At 43.8% G+C, this 14,636-nt stretch overlaps 1 protein-coding gene across 1 annotated transcript in view; it reads right to left on the bottom strand.

Annotated features, from left to right (window-relative positions):
• Positions 1–14,636, bottom strand: part of LOC145346455 (uncharacterized) — a 176,480-nt gene that overhangs the window by 51,391 nt on the left and 110,453 nt on the right. The window contains exon 9 of the mRNA XM_080193729.1: positions 3,764–3,846. Within this exon, the coding sequence (XP_080049855.1) occupies positions 3,764–3,846 (83 nt within the window). The remainder of the gene's footprint in view (positions 1–3,763; positions 3,847–14,636) is intronic.

Here is a 14,636-nt window from a genome sequence, read left to right as displayed (position 1 = left end):
TTTACCACTGTAACCAGTGTGTATTTTTCTTTTGTTCTTTTCAGCAGCTGTTTGCACATTTTGAACCTGTGTTCCTGGGTTCTCGGTCTCTTGGCTCTCAGTCTCTACTCCTTTTGCGAGTTTCAAAAATCTATTTTTTTGCCACCTTCTCCTGACATGTTGCAAGTACAAGGACAGCTGTACTTCTTTAATGTGTGTTTCTGAAACTGAGGGGATTTGTTAAGTTGATCTGAGTCCAGAGGCAAAATTTCATGACATGGTCACGTGACGACTGCGAGTCAGTCAGGCACTGCAGGATTGCATTTCCAAAACCCAAACTTTGGGACTGCTGCCACTGTTTCTTTCAATTCTGAGTGACTGAGTGGCCAGACTGAATGAAGTAAAGTTCATTCTCGTAGATCGACATGAATTCAGATAGCTGAGAAAGTTCCACAAAGACGTGCATCATAGAGGGAAGATCACATGGATGGAACTCTGTTTAGGCACAAGCAGCTGTCTGCTGGGAATTGTCTAAATCCTTCAAGGAAAGAATCTGGAGTTCTGTGTGGCTGAAACTGGGACCATACTTGCAAATTCAGAGATAGGCTCTTTTGTATTTACTTTTGCATGTGTAATTTAGCTTGTACTGATGGTGATTTGCCTGTTACTTTACGTTTAATAATGTTATAAAAAATAAAATTGTGTCCAGTAATTTTGTCATTCACAGATCATTTGCTTGTTTTGTTTTACACATCCCCACAGTGATCATAACAAATGCACAACCCTATCTCAGCACTGACCTCTGAACTTACGGCACATATTATATAAGCTCCCTCTGTAACACTTGACTCTTGCATCATTTATTGAACATGGCTGTTAACAGTCATAGAAAAAAGGTTGCAGAAACAAGAACAATTTTAAGTCAGTTATACTTAATCAGCCATGTTATACGCATGCCTGGTAAACGTTAAAGATGCACACATATGTGGACACAAAGCAAGGCAAATAAAGAGAAAGCAACATAAATTAGGAAATGGGAAAGATACAATGCAAAGGGCACAGAAACTGAAAAGAAAGTGGTCACTTGGTCCATTGAATCCAAATGTTGGCTTTCTGCAGAGAAAGCCATTCAGTTTTATTCCCCTGTTCTATCTCCACAACCTTGCAAGTTTATTTTACTGAAGAGGTCATGCAGTTTTCTTTTGAAATCACTGATCATCTTTGCTTGTGTTTTCCATATAGGCAATGAGTTCCAGGTCATTTCCACTCGTTACATAAAAAGATTCTCCCTCGTATCCTCCTTGGACCTCTTGTCCTTAACCTTAAATTTGTGTTCCCTAGTCCTAGACCATCACAGCTTTAAAAACATAGAAAATAGGAGCAAGAGTAGACCACTCGGCTCTTTGAGTCCGCACCGTAATTCATTATGATCGTCCAACTCATTAACATGTTCCACTTCACCCACCCCCATATTCTTTGACTCCTTTAGAATTGCAGAAGGAAGCTATTCAGCCCACTGACTCTCCAACATGCCCTATCCCTGTAACCCCAGTTTTTCACCCAATTATTCCCCTAAACCTACACATCATGGAACACTAAGGGGCAATTTAACATGACCAATCCACCTAACCTGCAATACTTGGTCCATGGAAGGAAACCGAAGCACCCAGAGGAAACCCACATAGACAAGGGAAGACATGTAAACTCCACATAGAGTCGCCCAAGGCAGGAATTGAACCCAGGTCCCTGCTAATTACTGTGCCGCCCCTAAGCCCCTTAGCCTCAAGGGCTATGTCAAATTCTTTCTTGTAAACATACAATGTTTTAGCCCTAAATGCTTCCTGGATAGTGAATTCCGTAGCCTCACCACTCTCTCAGCTCAGTCCTAAATGGCTTACCTTGCATCCCTAGACAGGGACCCCCTGGTTCTGCACTCCCTCACCATCGGGAACATCCTTCTAGTCCCTGTCTAGTCCTGTTAGAATTTTATAGGTGTCTGAAATTCCCCCTTTATTAACTCCAGTGAAGATAATCCTAACCAACTCAACCTCTCCTCATATGTCAGTTCCACCATCCCAGACATTAGTCTGGCAAATCTTCGCTGCACTCACTCTTTAGCAAGAACAGATGAGGAGACCAAAACTGCGCACAATATTCCAGGTGTGGTCTCACCAAGGTCCTATATAATAGCAGCGAGATATCCCTGCTCCCTATAGGAACAGTTTTTCCTTGTCTATCTTGTTTAAACCTGTCAATTTTATACACTGCTATAAAATTTTCCCTTAACCTCCTTTGTTCCAAAAGCGCCAAAGTAACCTTGTTAAAATACACATCCCAGGAACTAATTTGGTAAATCTCCCCTGCATCATCTCAAGGACTTTTTATTTCTTTCTGAAGTGTGGTGGTAGAGTTAAACACTAATTTTCCTGCTTTTGTACTCGATGTCTCTATTTATGAAGTCCAAATTCTATACGTTTTGCTAATTGCTCTCTAAATATATAAACTGCCATCTTCAATGACTGATGTGCATGCAAGCCCAAGTCCCACCAGCCCCGCACAATCTTTAAAACTGTGCTATCAATTAAATATTGTTGGCTTCACCCTGTTTTCTGTAAAAATGCTACATCTCACATGTCTCTGTATTAAATCTCATCTGCCATTATTTTATCCATTCTGCTCACCTATGTTCTGTTCCAATTAATGGGTCTCCACCCCATTTTCCCTGACTTTCTCACATGCAGAAAAGAGAACACCAAATTGTCTTTTTTGTCCATACACAGTCAACAACCTAAATAACTTTGTGTACATTGTCACATGCTAGAAATCCTATAATAAAACCCCATTTGAGTTGCGTCATATTAAATTTTGGAGAGGAGGATCGTTAGCTCAATTGGCTAACATGCAGATCAGACTAACCCAACAGCATAGGCTCAACTGATTTAGTCCTCACTCTACCCGTAGTCAAAAACTACGATACTTTGCCATGATTTAGTGCATAACTGCCAAGGACTTGGCTTTAGGCAGAGAACTCAAGAAGAAGAATAAATTTTACTCTGTGTGTATCATATCAACTTTCTAATATCAAGGTGCAAAATGCATTAAAATGAAAAAGAAAAGCAGTTACTTCTTGTTGGTATCATCTGACATGGAATTTGCAACCAGCTGCTTTCTTGCCAACAGTAATTAATCTCAAGTTGATTCACCACGTGCAAAACAGTCAAGTTCTAGACGAGTTCTTTACAGCACCATAATACAATACTTCATTACATGGCATAATACCCCTGTTGTCAGAAAAGTGTATTATGTGTGTTCTTGCAAAAATTGGATCCACCTCCAGATGTAAATATCCAGACAGACATCTGTCACATTTCAATCAGTATACTGCTGAATGATAAAACTTTACAACAAATGCAATTATTTCCTCTTGGCTTTGCTGACCTTTGGATCAAGAGCAAACAATTTTTTTTAGGTGACAATCCATATGAAAACAAAAACCTTTCAGCTGGCATCAGTTGTGTTGTATTTACAGCAATGAGGCTGCTAGCCTTACATTGCGTATCAGTTCAGACATTTCACTGGCAGAATAACATGTTGCCTGTTATTTGGTGCAATGCTCTTTTCCTCATAAATATTATTCAAAGCTGTGAACAACTAATAGGGGCTCTTATTATAGTTATAGCACAGTTCAGACAAGCATTTCAAATTAATTTATTGTAACTTCAAAAGCCAGATTCTGATTTCATTCCTTGAATACGCAAATATCAAAGTTACAGTCACCACTTACCTGACTTGGGAGATGCTCTCATTAATGAAGAAGTGTTCATCCACAACAGTACTCAGGTGGGCTGGATTGCTCAGCAGGTATTTCTGAAGAGTAGAAAATAAGATTGTTGATTTGTTTAGTTGCTGAAATTGTTTTAATAAGCTTATGAAAGCCCAAAGGAAGAGTTATTTGCATTCAGGGAAGAGGTTGAACAAGCTTATGTGCAAAAGAAACACAATTGTTCCAAGCGCTCTTGAATGAGGCCACACGAACAACAGAATTATCTCAATCTTCCATGTGCACTGGCAAAGAACTTGTGCCTGATAAATCGGCCTCATGACTATATTGTTCAAGAACTGGGATATTAGCTATTCCAATGCAGAAAGATAATTCCATCTGCCACCGCAACAATTTTCTCAGTAAAGTACTATACAACACGGAGAACAGCACAGTTATCATCTAACACCAGGGTAGTCTAGTGGTATTATGGCTAAACTACTAACCTAGAAACTCAGCTAATGTTCTGTGGATCTTGATTCGAATCCCAGCACATCAGATGGTGGAATTAGAATTCAATTAAAAAAAACTTGGGATTAAGAATCTACTGATGACCATGAAACCATTGTTGATTGTCAGAAAAACCCACTGGCTCACTCATGTCTTTTAGGGAAGGAATTCTGCTGTCCTCACTAGGTCTGGCCTACATGTGACTCCACAGCCACAGCAATGTGGTTGCCTCTCAACTGTTTTCTGAACAAGGGCAACTAGGGACGGACAATAAATGCTGGCCAGCCAGCAATGTCCATGTCCCACGAATGAATAAAAAAAACTTACCATTCATTTTGTTGGAAAATGGGTGAAGATTTATTTTTCCACATAACCAACAAGCTGAATCAATTTAAACAAAACTGTTATTTTTAATTTCATCTCCTTAAAGTTATTTGTTCAATGTCTCCTCAAGATAATATTGATGCCAAAGAACATAAGAAATAGAAGGCTGTTGGAGGGCAAGTCCACGTTAGGTATGTGGGAGTCTTTCAAGGGAATACTGAAGTGGGTGCAGGAAAGGCATGTGCCGGTTAAGAGGAAGGATGGGAAAGGTAGGATTAGAGAGCCGTGGATTACTAGAGATATTGAGGACCTGGTCAGGAAGAAACGAGAGGCATTTGTTAGGTCTAAGCAACTGGGAACAGGGAGAGTGTTGGAGGAGTACAGAGAGAGTAGGAGGGATTTCAAAAGGGGAGTCAGGAGGGCAAAAAAGGGGGCATGAAATGGCTTTGGCAGGTAGGATTAAGGAAAATCCAAAGGCATTTTACTCCTATGTTAGGAACAAAAGGGTGGCTAGGGGAAAAATCGGTCCCCTCAGGGACAGACGAGGGGAATTGTGCTTCGAGTCCGAGGGAATGGGGGAGATCCTGAATGAATACTTTGCGTCAGTATTCACGAAGGAGAGGGGCTTGATGTCTGGTACGGTCTTTGAGGGAGCTGTAGACCAATTGGAGGAACTATCGATTACGAGGGAAGAAGTGTTAGGCTTTTAGATAGCATTAAAACTGATAAATCTCCAGGGCCCGATGGCATTTATCCTAGGCTGCTTAGGGAGGCGAGAGATGAAATTGCTGGGCCTCTGACGCAAATCTTTGTCTCTTCTTTGGACACAGGTGAGGTCCCAGAGGACTGCAGGATAGCGAACGTGGTACCGTTGTTTAAAAAGGGTAGGAGGGATAACCCGGGTAACTATAGGCTGGTGAGTTTGACGTCAGTGGTAGGCAAGTTGATGGAGAGGATTCTTAGGGATAGGATGTATGAGCACTTAGAGCGTTGCGATCTGATTAAGGATACGCAGCATGGCTTTGAAAAGGGGAAGTCTTGCCTTACAAATCTGGTAGAATTTTTCGAGGAGGTGACAAAAACGACGAAGGACGAGCCGTTGATGTTGTCTATATGGATTTCAGTAAGGCGTTTGATGAAGTCCCTCATGGTAGGTTGGTTGAAAAGATTAAGGCTCATGGGATACAAGGCCAGGTATCTAGATGGGTTGAGAACTGGCTTGCTAAGAGGAGACAGAGTAGTAGTAGAGGGGTCCTTTTCTAGCTGGAGGTCTGTCACTAGTGGTGTGTCGCAGGGCTCAGTACTGGGACCTCTTCTCTTTGTAGTATATATAAATGACTTGGAAGAGGGAGTAAGTGGTGTGATCAGCAAATTTGCTGATGACACCAAGCTGGCTGGATTGGCAGACAGTGAGGAGCAGTGTCTGGCAATAAAACGGGATATTGATAGGCTGGTATATTGGGTAGATATATGGCAAATGGAGTTTAATCCGGATAAATGTGAGGTGATGCATTTTGGCTGGAATAATGTAGGGGGAAGTTGTATGATAAAGGGTAAGCCTATAAAGAGTATAGAAATGCAGTGAGACCTGGGGGTGCAAGTGCACAAGTCTTTGAAGGTGGCAGTACAAGTGGAGAAGGTTGTGAAGAAAGCCTATGGTATGTTAGCCTTTATAGGAAGGGGTATAGAATATAAGAGCTGGAGTCTAATGTTGCATTGTATAGAACATAAGAACATAAGAAATAGGAGCAGGAGTAGGCCATCTAGCCCTTCAAGCCTGCCCCGCCATTCAATAAGATCATGGCTGATCTGTCGTGGCTCAGTTCCACTTTCCCGCCCTCTCCCCATAACCCTTAATCCCCTCGCTTATCAAGAACCCATCAACCCGCTTCTTAAAAATATTTAGCGAGGCAGCCTCCATCACCTCAACGGGCAGAGAATTCCAGAGATTCACCACCCTTTGAGTGAAGAAGTTCCTCCTCAACTCCGTTCTAAACCGCCTCCCCTTTATCTTGAGGCTGTGCCCCCTAGTCCTACTGTCTTTTTTGAGCGGGAAGAGTCTCTCCGCCTCTATCCTATCCATCCCATTCATCATCTTATACGTCTCAATGAGATCTCCCCTCATTCTTCTAAACTCTAACGAGTACAAGCCTAGTTTATTCAGCTATTTTTATTTATTTCAGCTTTTTTCAATAGAAAATTGGTTAGGCCGCATTTAGAGGACTGCGTCCAGTTCTGGTCACCTTACTACCTGAAGGACGTGGAGACACTGGAGAGAGTGCAGAGGAGGTTTACCAGGATGTTGCCTGGTATGGGAGGACTGGGTTATGAGGAAAGATTGAGCAAATAGGGGCTGTTTTCCCTTGAAAGACGGCAACTGAGGAGGGATCTAATAGAGGTATATAAGATTATGAAGGGTATAGATAAACAGAGGTAAGCTATTTTCTATGTTAGAGAGACACAGTACAAGGGGCCACGGGCTTAAGGTGAGAGGGGAGAGGTATAACACAGATATTAGAGGGAGGTTTTTCACACAGAGGGTAGTGGGGGTATGGAATGCTCTGTCAAGTAAGGTGGTGGAGGCAGGCACGCTGGAGTTGTTTAAGAGTAACTTAGACAGGCACATGAGTGGGTTGGAGATGGAAGGATATAAGTAGATTGCTTTAAATAAGGTTCATTAGCATTGGGACATCCCTGGTAATGTAAAAGGACGTGGTATGATAATAATGTTTTTCTCTTTTAATTCACAGGTTTTAAGTCGGGCCACCTTGTTGTCCAACGAGGGGCATACATGCGATGGGTCGTACTTAGGCTGCTCTTGAATGTTTGAGAGTAGCCTAGTGCTTCATGTCGTTAGTGTGTGCTTAAACTGGACCAGATGCTGGGCAACACCACAGCTCAGTGACTATCACTGTTTGCTGTGCAGACACATGGATTTGGGCCAGTGTCTGTGGGAGTTTGCGCATTCTCCCCGTGCTTACGTGGGTTTTCTCCGGGTGCTCCGGTTTCCTCCCACACCCCAAAGATGTGCTCTTAGGCTGACCGGAGGTAATAAATTGTCCCTAAATTAGTTTCCCTCAATGTGGGTTGCCATAAAACAATAGATAAGGGTCATGGGTGGAGGGGGGTACTGGTAATGTTAAAATGGCGGCGCAGGCTCTTTGGGCCGAACGGCCTGTTTCCCAGGCTGTTTTTGTTCTTCGTTCTAAGTCATTCAGCCCTTTGAGCTATGAGATCATAGCTGATTGAACATGGTCTCCACTCCACTTGCCTGTCTGTATGCCTTAACTTTTGATTCCCTTGTCGATCAAAAATCTATCCAACTCAGTCTTGAATGTACTCAATAACACAGCCTCCATGGCTCTCTAGGGGAGTGAATTTCAATGATCAATAACCCTGAGAAGAAATTTGAGGCATAAAATAAAAGGCAAAATTTTTAAGTGGCTACATGAGCAGAGGGATCTGCATGGCATGGCAGCACAGTGGTTAGCACTTTTGCCTCACAGCTTCAGGAACTCAGGTTCAATTCCAATCTCAAGTCACTCTGTTGAGTTTGCACATTTTCCTGTGTCTGCGTGGATTTTCTCCAGGTGCTCTGGTTTCCTCCCGCACTCCAAAGATATACAGGTTAAGCTGAATGTCCATACCAAACTGTCCCTTAGTGTCAGGGGAATTGTCAGGACAATACATGAGGTTACGGGGTTGGGCTTTGTAGGAATGTTGTCAGCAAAGGCCTTATGGGCTGAATGGCCTGCTTCTGCATTGTAGGGATTCTATGATATGCATACTGATCATTAAAGGTACTCGGACTGTTATATAGTATTCTGAGTTTTATTAATGGGACATCGAATTAGGAAACAGCACGGTGGTGCAATGCTGCCTCACAGCGCCAGAGACCTAGGTTCAATTCTGTCTGGGTGGAGTTTGCACATTCTCCCTGTGTCTCTGTGGGTTTCCTCTGGGTGCTCTAGTTTCCTCCCACACTCCAAAGATGTGTGGGTTAGGTGCTAAATTGCCTCTTAGTGTCAAGGTGATTAGCAAGGTAAATAAGTGGGGTTCAGCTTTGACAAAGTGTCATCTGGATTTGAAACGTCAGCTCTTTTCTCTCCTTATAGATGCTGCCAGACCTGCTGAGATTTTCCAGCATTTTCTCTTTTGGTTTTAGGTTCTACCATCTGCAGTAATTTGCTTTTAAATAAATGGGGTTATGGGGAGAGAGCCTGGATGGAATTGTTACCAGTGCAGATTTGACGGGCTGAATGGCTTCCTTCTGCACTGTTGGGATTCCATGATTCTCTGATACAAGTGCAAGGAGGTTATCTGAATTTATACAAGACATTTGTTAGACAGCCCTCAGCTGGAATATTGTGTATAGTTCTGGGCCCTGTACTACCGGGGCCAATGTGAACACATTGAAGAGTGCAGGAGAGGTTTACACAAATGGCTCCAGGGATGAGGAACTTCAGTTATGAAGATATAGTGAAGAAGTTGGGACAGTTCTCCTTGGAGACAAGGAAACTAGGAGGAGTTTTGATGGAAATGTTCAAAATCATGAGGGGCAGGACAGAGTAGATAGAGACACTGCTCCCACTTGAACCAGAGGGCACGGATATAAAGTGATTTGAAAAAGATGCAAATATGATGTGAGAAAAAAAACAGCGAGTGGTTCGAGTTTGCAGTGCACTGCCTGGAAGTGTAGTGGAGGCAGGTTCAACTAAAGCATTCAAGAGGGCATTCAATGATTATATGAATAGAAACAAAGTGCAGGGTTATGAGAAAAGGGCAAGGGAATGGCACTAAGTCATTTAGAACAAAGAACAAAAAAAATTACAGCACAGGAACAGGCCTTCGGCCCTCCAAGCCTGCACCGACCATGATGCCCAACTTATCTAAAACCCCCTACCCTTCTGGGGACCATATCCCTTCATTTCCATCCTATTGATGTATTTGTCAAGATGCCCCTTAAAAGTCACTGCCGTATCCCCTTCCACTACCTCCCCCAGCAGCGAGTTCCAGGCACCCACCACCCTCTGTGTAAAAAATTTGCCTCATGCATCTCCTTTAAACATTGCCTCTCGCACCTTAAACCAATGCCCCCTAGTAATTGATTCTTCCACCCTGGGAAAAAGCTTCTGACTAACCACTCTGTCCATGCCCCTCATAATCTTCTATGAGGTCACCCCTCAATCTCCGCTGTTCCAGTGAGAACAAACAAAGTTTCTCCAACCTCTCCTCATAGCTGATGTCCTTCATACCAGGCAACATCCTGGTAAATCTTTTCTCTACCCTCTCCAAAGCCTCCACATCCTGCTGGTAGTGTGGCAATACTATAGTCCAAGTGCAGCCAAACGCAGACTGGGTGACTGATTTGTTTCATCCTCCATTTAGTCAGCAAGCATCACCCTAAGTTTTGCCTTTGCCACTTTCATTTTAATTCGCCACCTGCTCTTTTCTGACATTTTTCATCTAAAACAGCATTCCAATGAAGCCCAATGCAAGTTCAAGAAACAGCATCTTATTTTTCGACTTGGCACACTACAGCCTTCTGGGCTCAACATTGAGTTCAACAATTCAGATGATAACCTCTGCCTCCATCTTCCATTTTGTTTTATATTTCTTTTTGTTGCTTCAATCTTGTCTCGTTTCTTTCCTTATCCTTCATGTTGCACTCAGATGGCTGCTCCATAGCCATCCATGCATCATCTGGATACATTTCTGTTTCTTTATTAAATCCATTACCTCTCTCTTTGGCTTTTGCACCATGAAATCCTTTGTCACTTAATCCCTCCTACCTTCCACCCAATCACAGGACTTCTCTTTAATGCTTCCTGCCCCTTCCACAAGCTGAAATCCTATTATATTTCCTTTCAGCTTTCTGAGTTTGATGAAAGATCACTTGACCTGAAACATCAGTTCTATTCCTCTCCATTGATGCAGCCTGCCTAGTAGTTTTTGTTTTAATTCCCTAATCTCTGCCTCTATGGCCTGTTGAGTTATCTATTTCCATCATAAACTGCTTTGAACCTTTGCTGACAGTGGCCTGTGCTGACTCAAGACAGCAAGGCGAGGGCAACTGATGGTTTTTGGATTAGTGGAGGGTAGGAAGTAGAAGAAAGAAAAGAGGCCAGGTTCCTGATCACCTTTGCTGCAGCCAGACTTTTACATTGCTGGGTGGAAAGGAGGCACATCTATGGGGGTCCCTATGTGAGAATGGCACAAAGATTCTTAATCCCAGGGTTCATCAAATGGCAACTTCAGCAAGAAACTGGAACGTTGTGAGGCACCTGTACAGCTTTATACTGACACACATCTCCTTAAAGAGAAAGGTAGAGGAAATCAAAGGAGGGAGAAAATATAATGCCAAGCTGGGTGAGCAATATTCACTGGAGTACACAGATTGTAAATAATTTATTTGTGAAATATAACCCAAAGGAGAAAGTTGTGTTTTAGCTGGTATGTGTGTAAGACAAAGCACTATCTTTATTTTTACATATTTTACTCCATCCTTGAAGTTACAAAGCCAATGCTCAGAATGCACCAATCAAACCCAAATCCATTCCTTGCTTGCTTCAAAAACTAAATTCAAAATCCAATTGAATCCACTTCATGGTCCCTACAGGAGAGACAAACAAGATCCAAGCTAACAAGAGAAGGTATTGCACCCTGTCTTGGGCTTGATCTGATGTTTAATCTTAGCCAAAAAAAACACAAAAGCACAAGCATTCTTCCAACAAATGTCACCAATGGGAGTGAAACTGAAAGAAACAGCTTGATGGTCAGAAGATAATATCTTAAAGCTGCTTTTTGCTGGCTATTACTGCGTTTGTAAAAGGAAATTTAAAATTTATTTATTAGTGTCACAAGAAGGCTTACATAACACCGCAATGAAGTTACTGTGAAAATCCCCTAGTCGCCACACTCTGGCACCTGCTCGGGTACACTGAGGGAGAATTTAGCATGGCCAATGCACCTAAGCAGCACATCTTTCTGTCTGTGGGAGGAAGCCAGCGCACCCAGAGGAAACCCTCGCAGACACAGGAAGAATGTGCGGACTCTGCACAGACAGTAACCCATACCAGGAATCAAACCTGGGTCCCTGGCACTGTGAGGCAGCAGTGCTAACCACTGTGCCACCATGCCATCCAGATATGAAGGGTAATGATAAGGGAAGGATATAAAGCGATTCAGAGCCCGCACTTCCCATCTGCGGGAATGGTGGCATGTGCTCCAAATCTGGAGAGTCCAATTCACATTGGCGAGTTTCCTAGTTCCAATCTTCCTGGCCCCTTGCTGGTGGAGTGGTCTGAAATATGCCTTGGGGTCAGGGAAAGCTCATTTTAATACATTAGCATGTCCTAAGCAAGCATTCTCTCTGGGACACCTGCCCCCCTCACTGGATAGTTAGCGGGTGCCAGCATGACATCATGTTGGTGCCATTTAGAACAGGTATACATCAGTGTGAACCTGGCGCCTTCACCTCTGAGGGGGATTTCAGAGGTGAGTGTTCAGGCAGCCACCACCCTCCAGGGTGCTCACTGCTCAGACAGTACCTGAGAGGACTTGGAGGACACAGATAAATTCAACTCGGGTCCAGCGGGATGGTCCAAGAATTGTCATTTCAGGGACAGGCGTCAGGAGAGGTCAGTTGCAGGCACGTCGGGTGCCCCTTGCTCTAAAGAGGTTGTGAAGGCTGGTTGTAGGCAGCACTTCCTGTGTTCTATTTCCTGGGTTCCTGTCCATATTGCTGTGGGGGAGTGCCCTTCCTTAGTGGGGGCTGGCAAGAGGGTGGGAGGGACTTAGCACTGTTACTCTCACACTCCACTGGGATGAGACGCACCATCTCCTTGGATAGAAGGCAATGGGCCTTCATCCCTTCCTGAGACTCATGACTCTGCCTTTGCAGCTGACTGGGCCAAGGGGCACATCATCAGCAAGGACTCAGCAGAGTCCGAGGCTCTGGGATTCCGCCAAGTGCCAGTTCCCTAGGAAGTTCCTGCCTCCGCCTGCTGTGGATCGTCAGCTGCAAGGTGCTCACCAGTGAATGACCCAGTAGTCTATCATTGGACTCACTGAAGTATGAGTGTCTGCGCTACTGCCGGGTGTGGGTGACAGCTGTGACCATGGGGTTGGAGAAGTACCCCTCTGCAGTGCTGGAGTCTGCTAGTTCGAGGGGGCAAGAGGATGGTCTGAGCTGTACTAATGGCTGGCCTGCAAGAGAAGGGACATGATAACAGTGCAAAACGGGTGGTATGGAGGGAACATAGATTATTCACTTCAGACTTGAGGAATTAATATGTGATGAGGATTTTCGCATTTCTTTGCTGCGCCCACTTCACTTGCAGCACAGACAGCACTTCCTCCTCCCCAGCCAGCCTGAGGACCTACTCCTCAAACGGCATGAAAGTTTACAACTTGGGCATGACTCCAGCTGGCTGCACCCACTTATATCTGTTGTGCTGTCGTCTGTCTGGCAATGACATGGATAGGGGGAACGCAGATAGGCAAGAGAACATTTAAGGTGGTGAAGAGGTGTATCAATTGTGGGGCTTGGGTGGGAGCTGGAGTATGCAAAGCATAGCAGCTATGCTATGGGGGAACATGGTGATTGTGGGAGGGAGGGGGTGTCCTGGTGCCTGGTGTTGCCAGGGGCCAAGGTGGCTGAGTGACAGAAACAGTTGGGGGTGCAAGGGGTGTGTGAGGGGGAGACTGAAGATGGTTCACTTAACCTGGTTGAGCAAAAAGGATCATTCATCTTCTCCCGACACTGCTGCCCCATCCTCTCCTGTGACGCACTGGCACTGACCAGGGCTGCCACTGCATCCCAGACAGGGGGGGTGCTGGACGGCTGTCTCCTCCAGCTTGGATATAGGATTTCCCGCCTCTGTGTCACTCCAGCAGCAGTCTGTGAAGCCCAGTACTGGCTTCATGGCTGCCATCCTCTGCAGTCGTTGTGGGACAAGGGCTGGGGAGTCGTTCACGTTCCACTCCCCAGTGACTGCAACAGTTAAGTCTTTACATGGCAAGCCAATCAGAGGGAACACGCCACTGGAACGATGTGAAACATACGGAAATAAAAATAATAACGAGACGTTAGACGCGGCCCAAAAATATGCCGGCACTGTCGGTGGGAAACACTCCATTATCGACACCGGAACCAACACCCTGTCATTTTTTGGTAAGATTTCACCCACAATCTTTAAATGGAAAACACTGTAAAACCATTGGTTGTGAATTACATATCTTTAGAATACCACAAGAGGTCGCTATTTCCTCTTTATTCAGCAAACATCTAAAATTCTAAATGAAGTTGCACAAACAAGTTTATTCAGGAGTCCTCAGCTTTTGAAGATAATCTAGCAGAGAATTAATGCGGCTATATTATTTTATTACTGACATCAGTTACTTCATTTTACTACAATCTGCATCAAGAAGCAGGAATATATATAAACGTTATTAATCGGAAATGTTAACTCCATTTCTCTTTACTGGTGCTTCCAGAACTGTTGAGTATATTGAACATTTCCTGCTTATATTGAAAATAATACATTATGCAGGTTGCTAGAACAAAATACCCACATTTTTTTACTCCTAAATTATAATTTGGCTACTGTGGTACAATCTTTTCTCAGCAGATCTATCAGGAAATCAATATTATGTTGTGGATTTAAATTATGTTTTAAATTGGATTTAATTTGAAATCTTTCAGGTTGCATTACTCGTTCCTGATCATGTGGGTACCTGTTTGGAGCTCATGCCTGTGGATCATTGGCAGTGAAATCAAAGCTGAATACAGAAAGCTCAGAGGGGAAGTGAAAAGGAAATAGGCAAACAGAGCACAAGAAGAAAACAGTAGTTAACGTAAAAGGGAATCCAAATGTCTCCTACAGGCATAAAAACAGTAAGAGAAGGAGAGGTGAAGCTGCTCAAAGACTGGTAATCGATGTTTGCCGGAAGAAGGCGTTGCTGAGATGCTAAATGAGCACTTGACACTTGTCCTTCACAGCGAAGAAGATACTGCTGGAGTTACAGTGAAATTGGAGACAGTTGAGACACTGGATGGGCT

Source organism: Carcharhinus amblyrhynchos, chromosome 8, assembly GCF_965287045.1.
Source record: "Carcharhinus amblyrhynchos chromosome 8, sCarAmb.v2.hapA, whole genome shotgun sequence".
NCBI lineage: Eukaryota > Metazoa > Chordata > Chondrichthyes > Carcharhiniformes > Carcharhinidae > Carcharhinus > Carcharhinus amblyrhynchos.
This window is presented reverse-complemented; position numbering and strand designations above follow the sequence as displayed.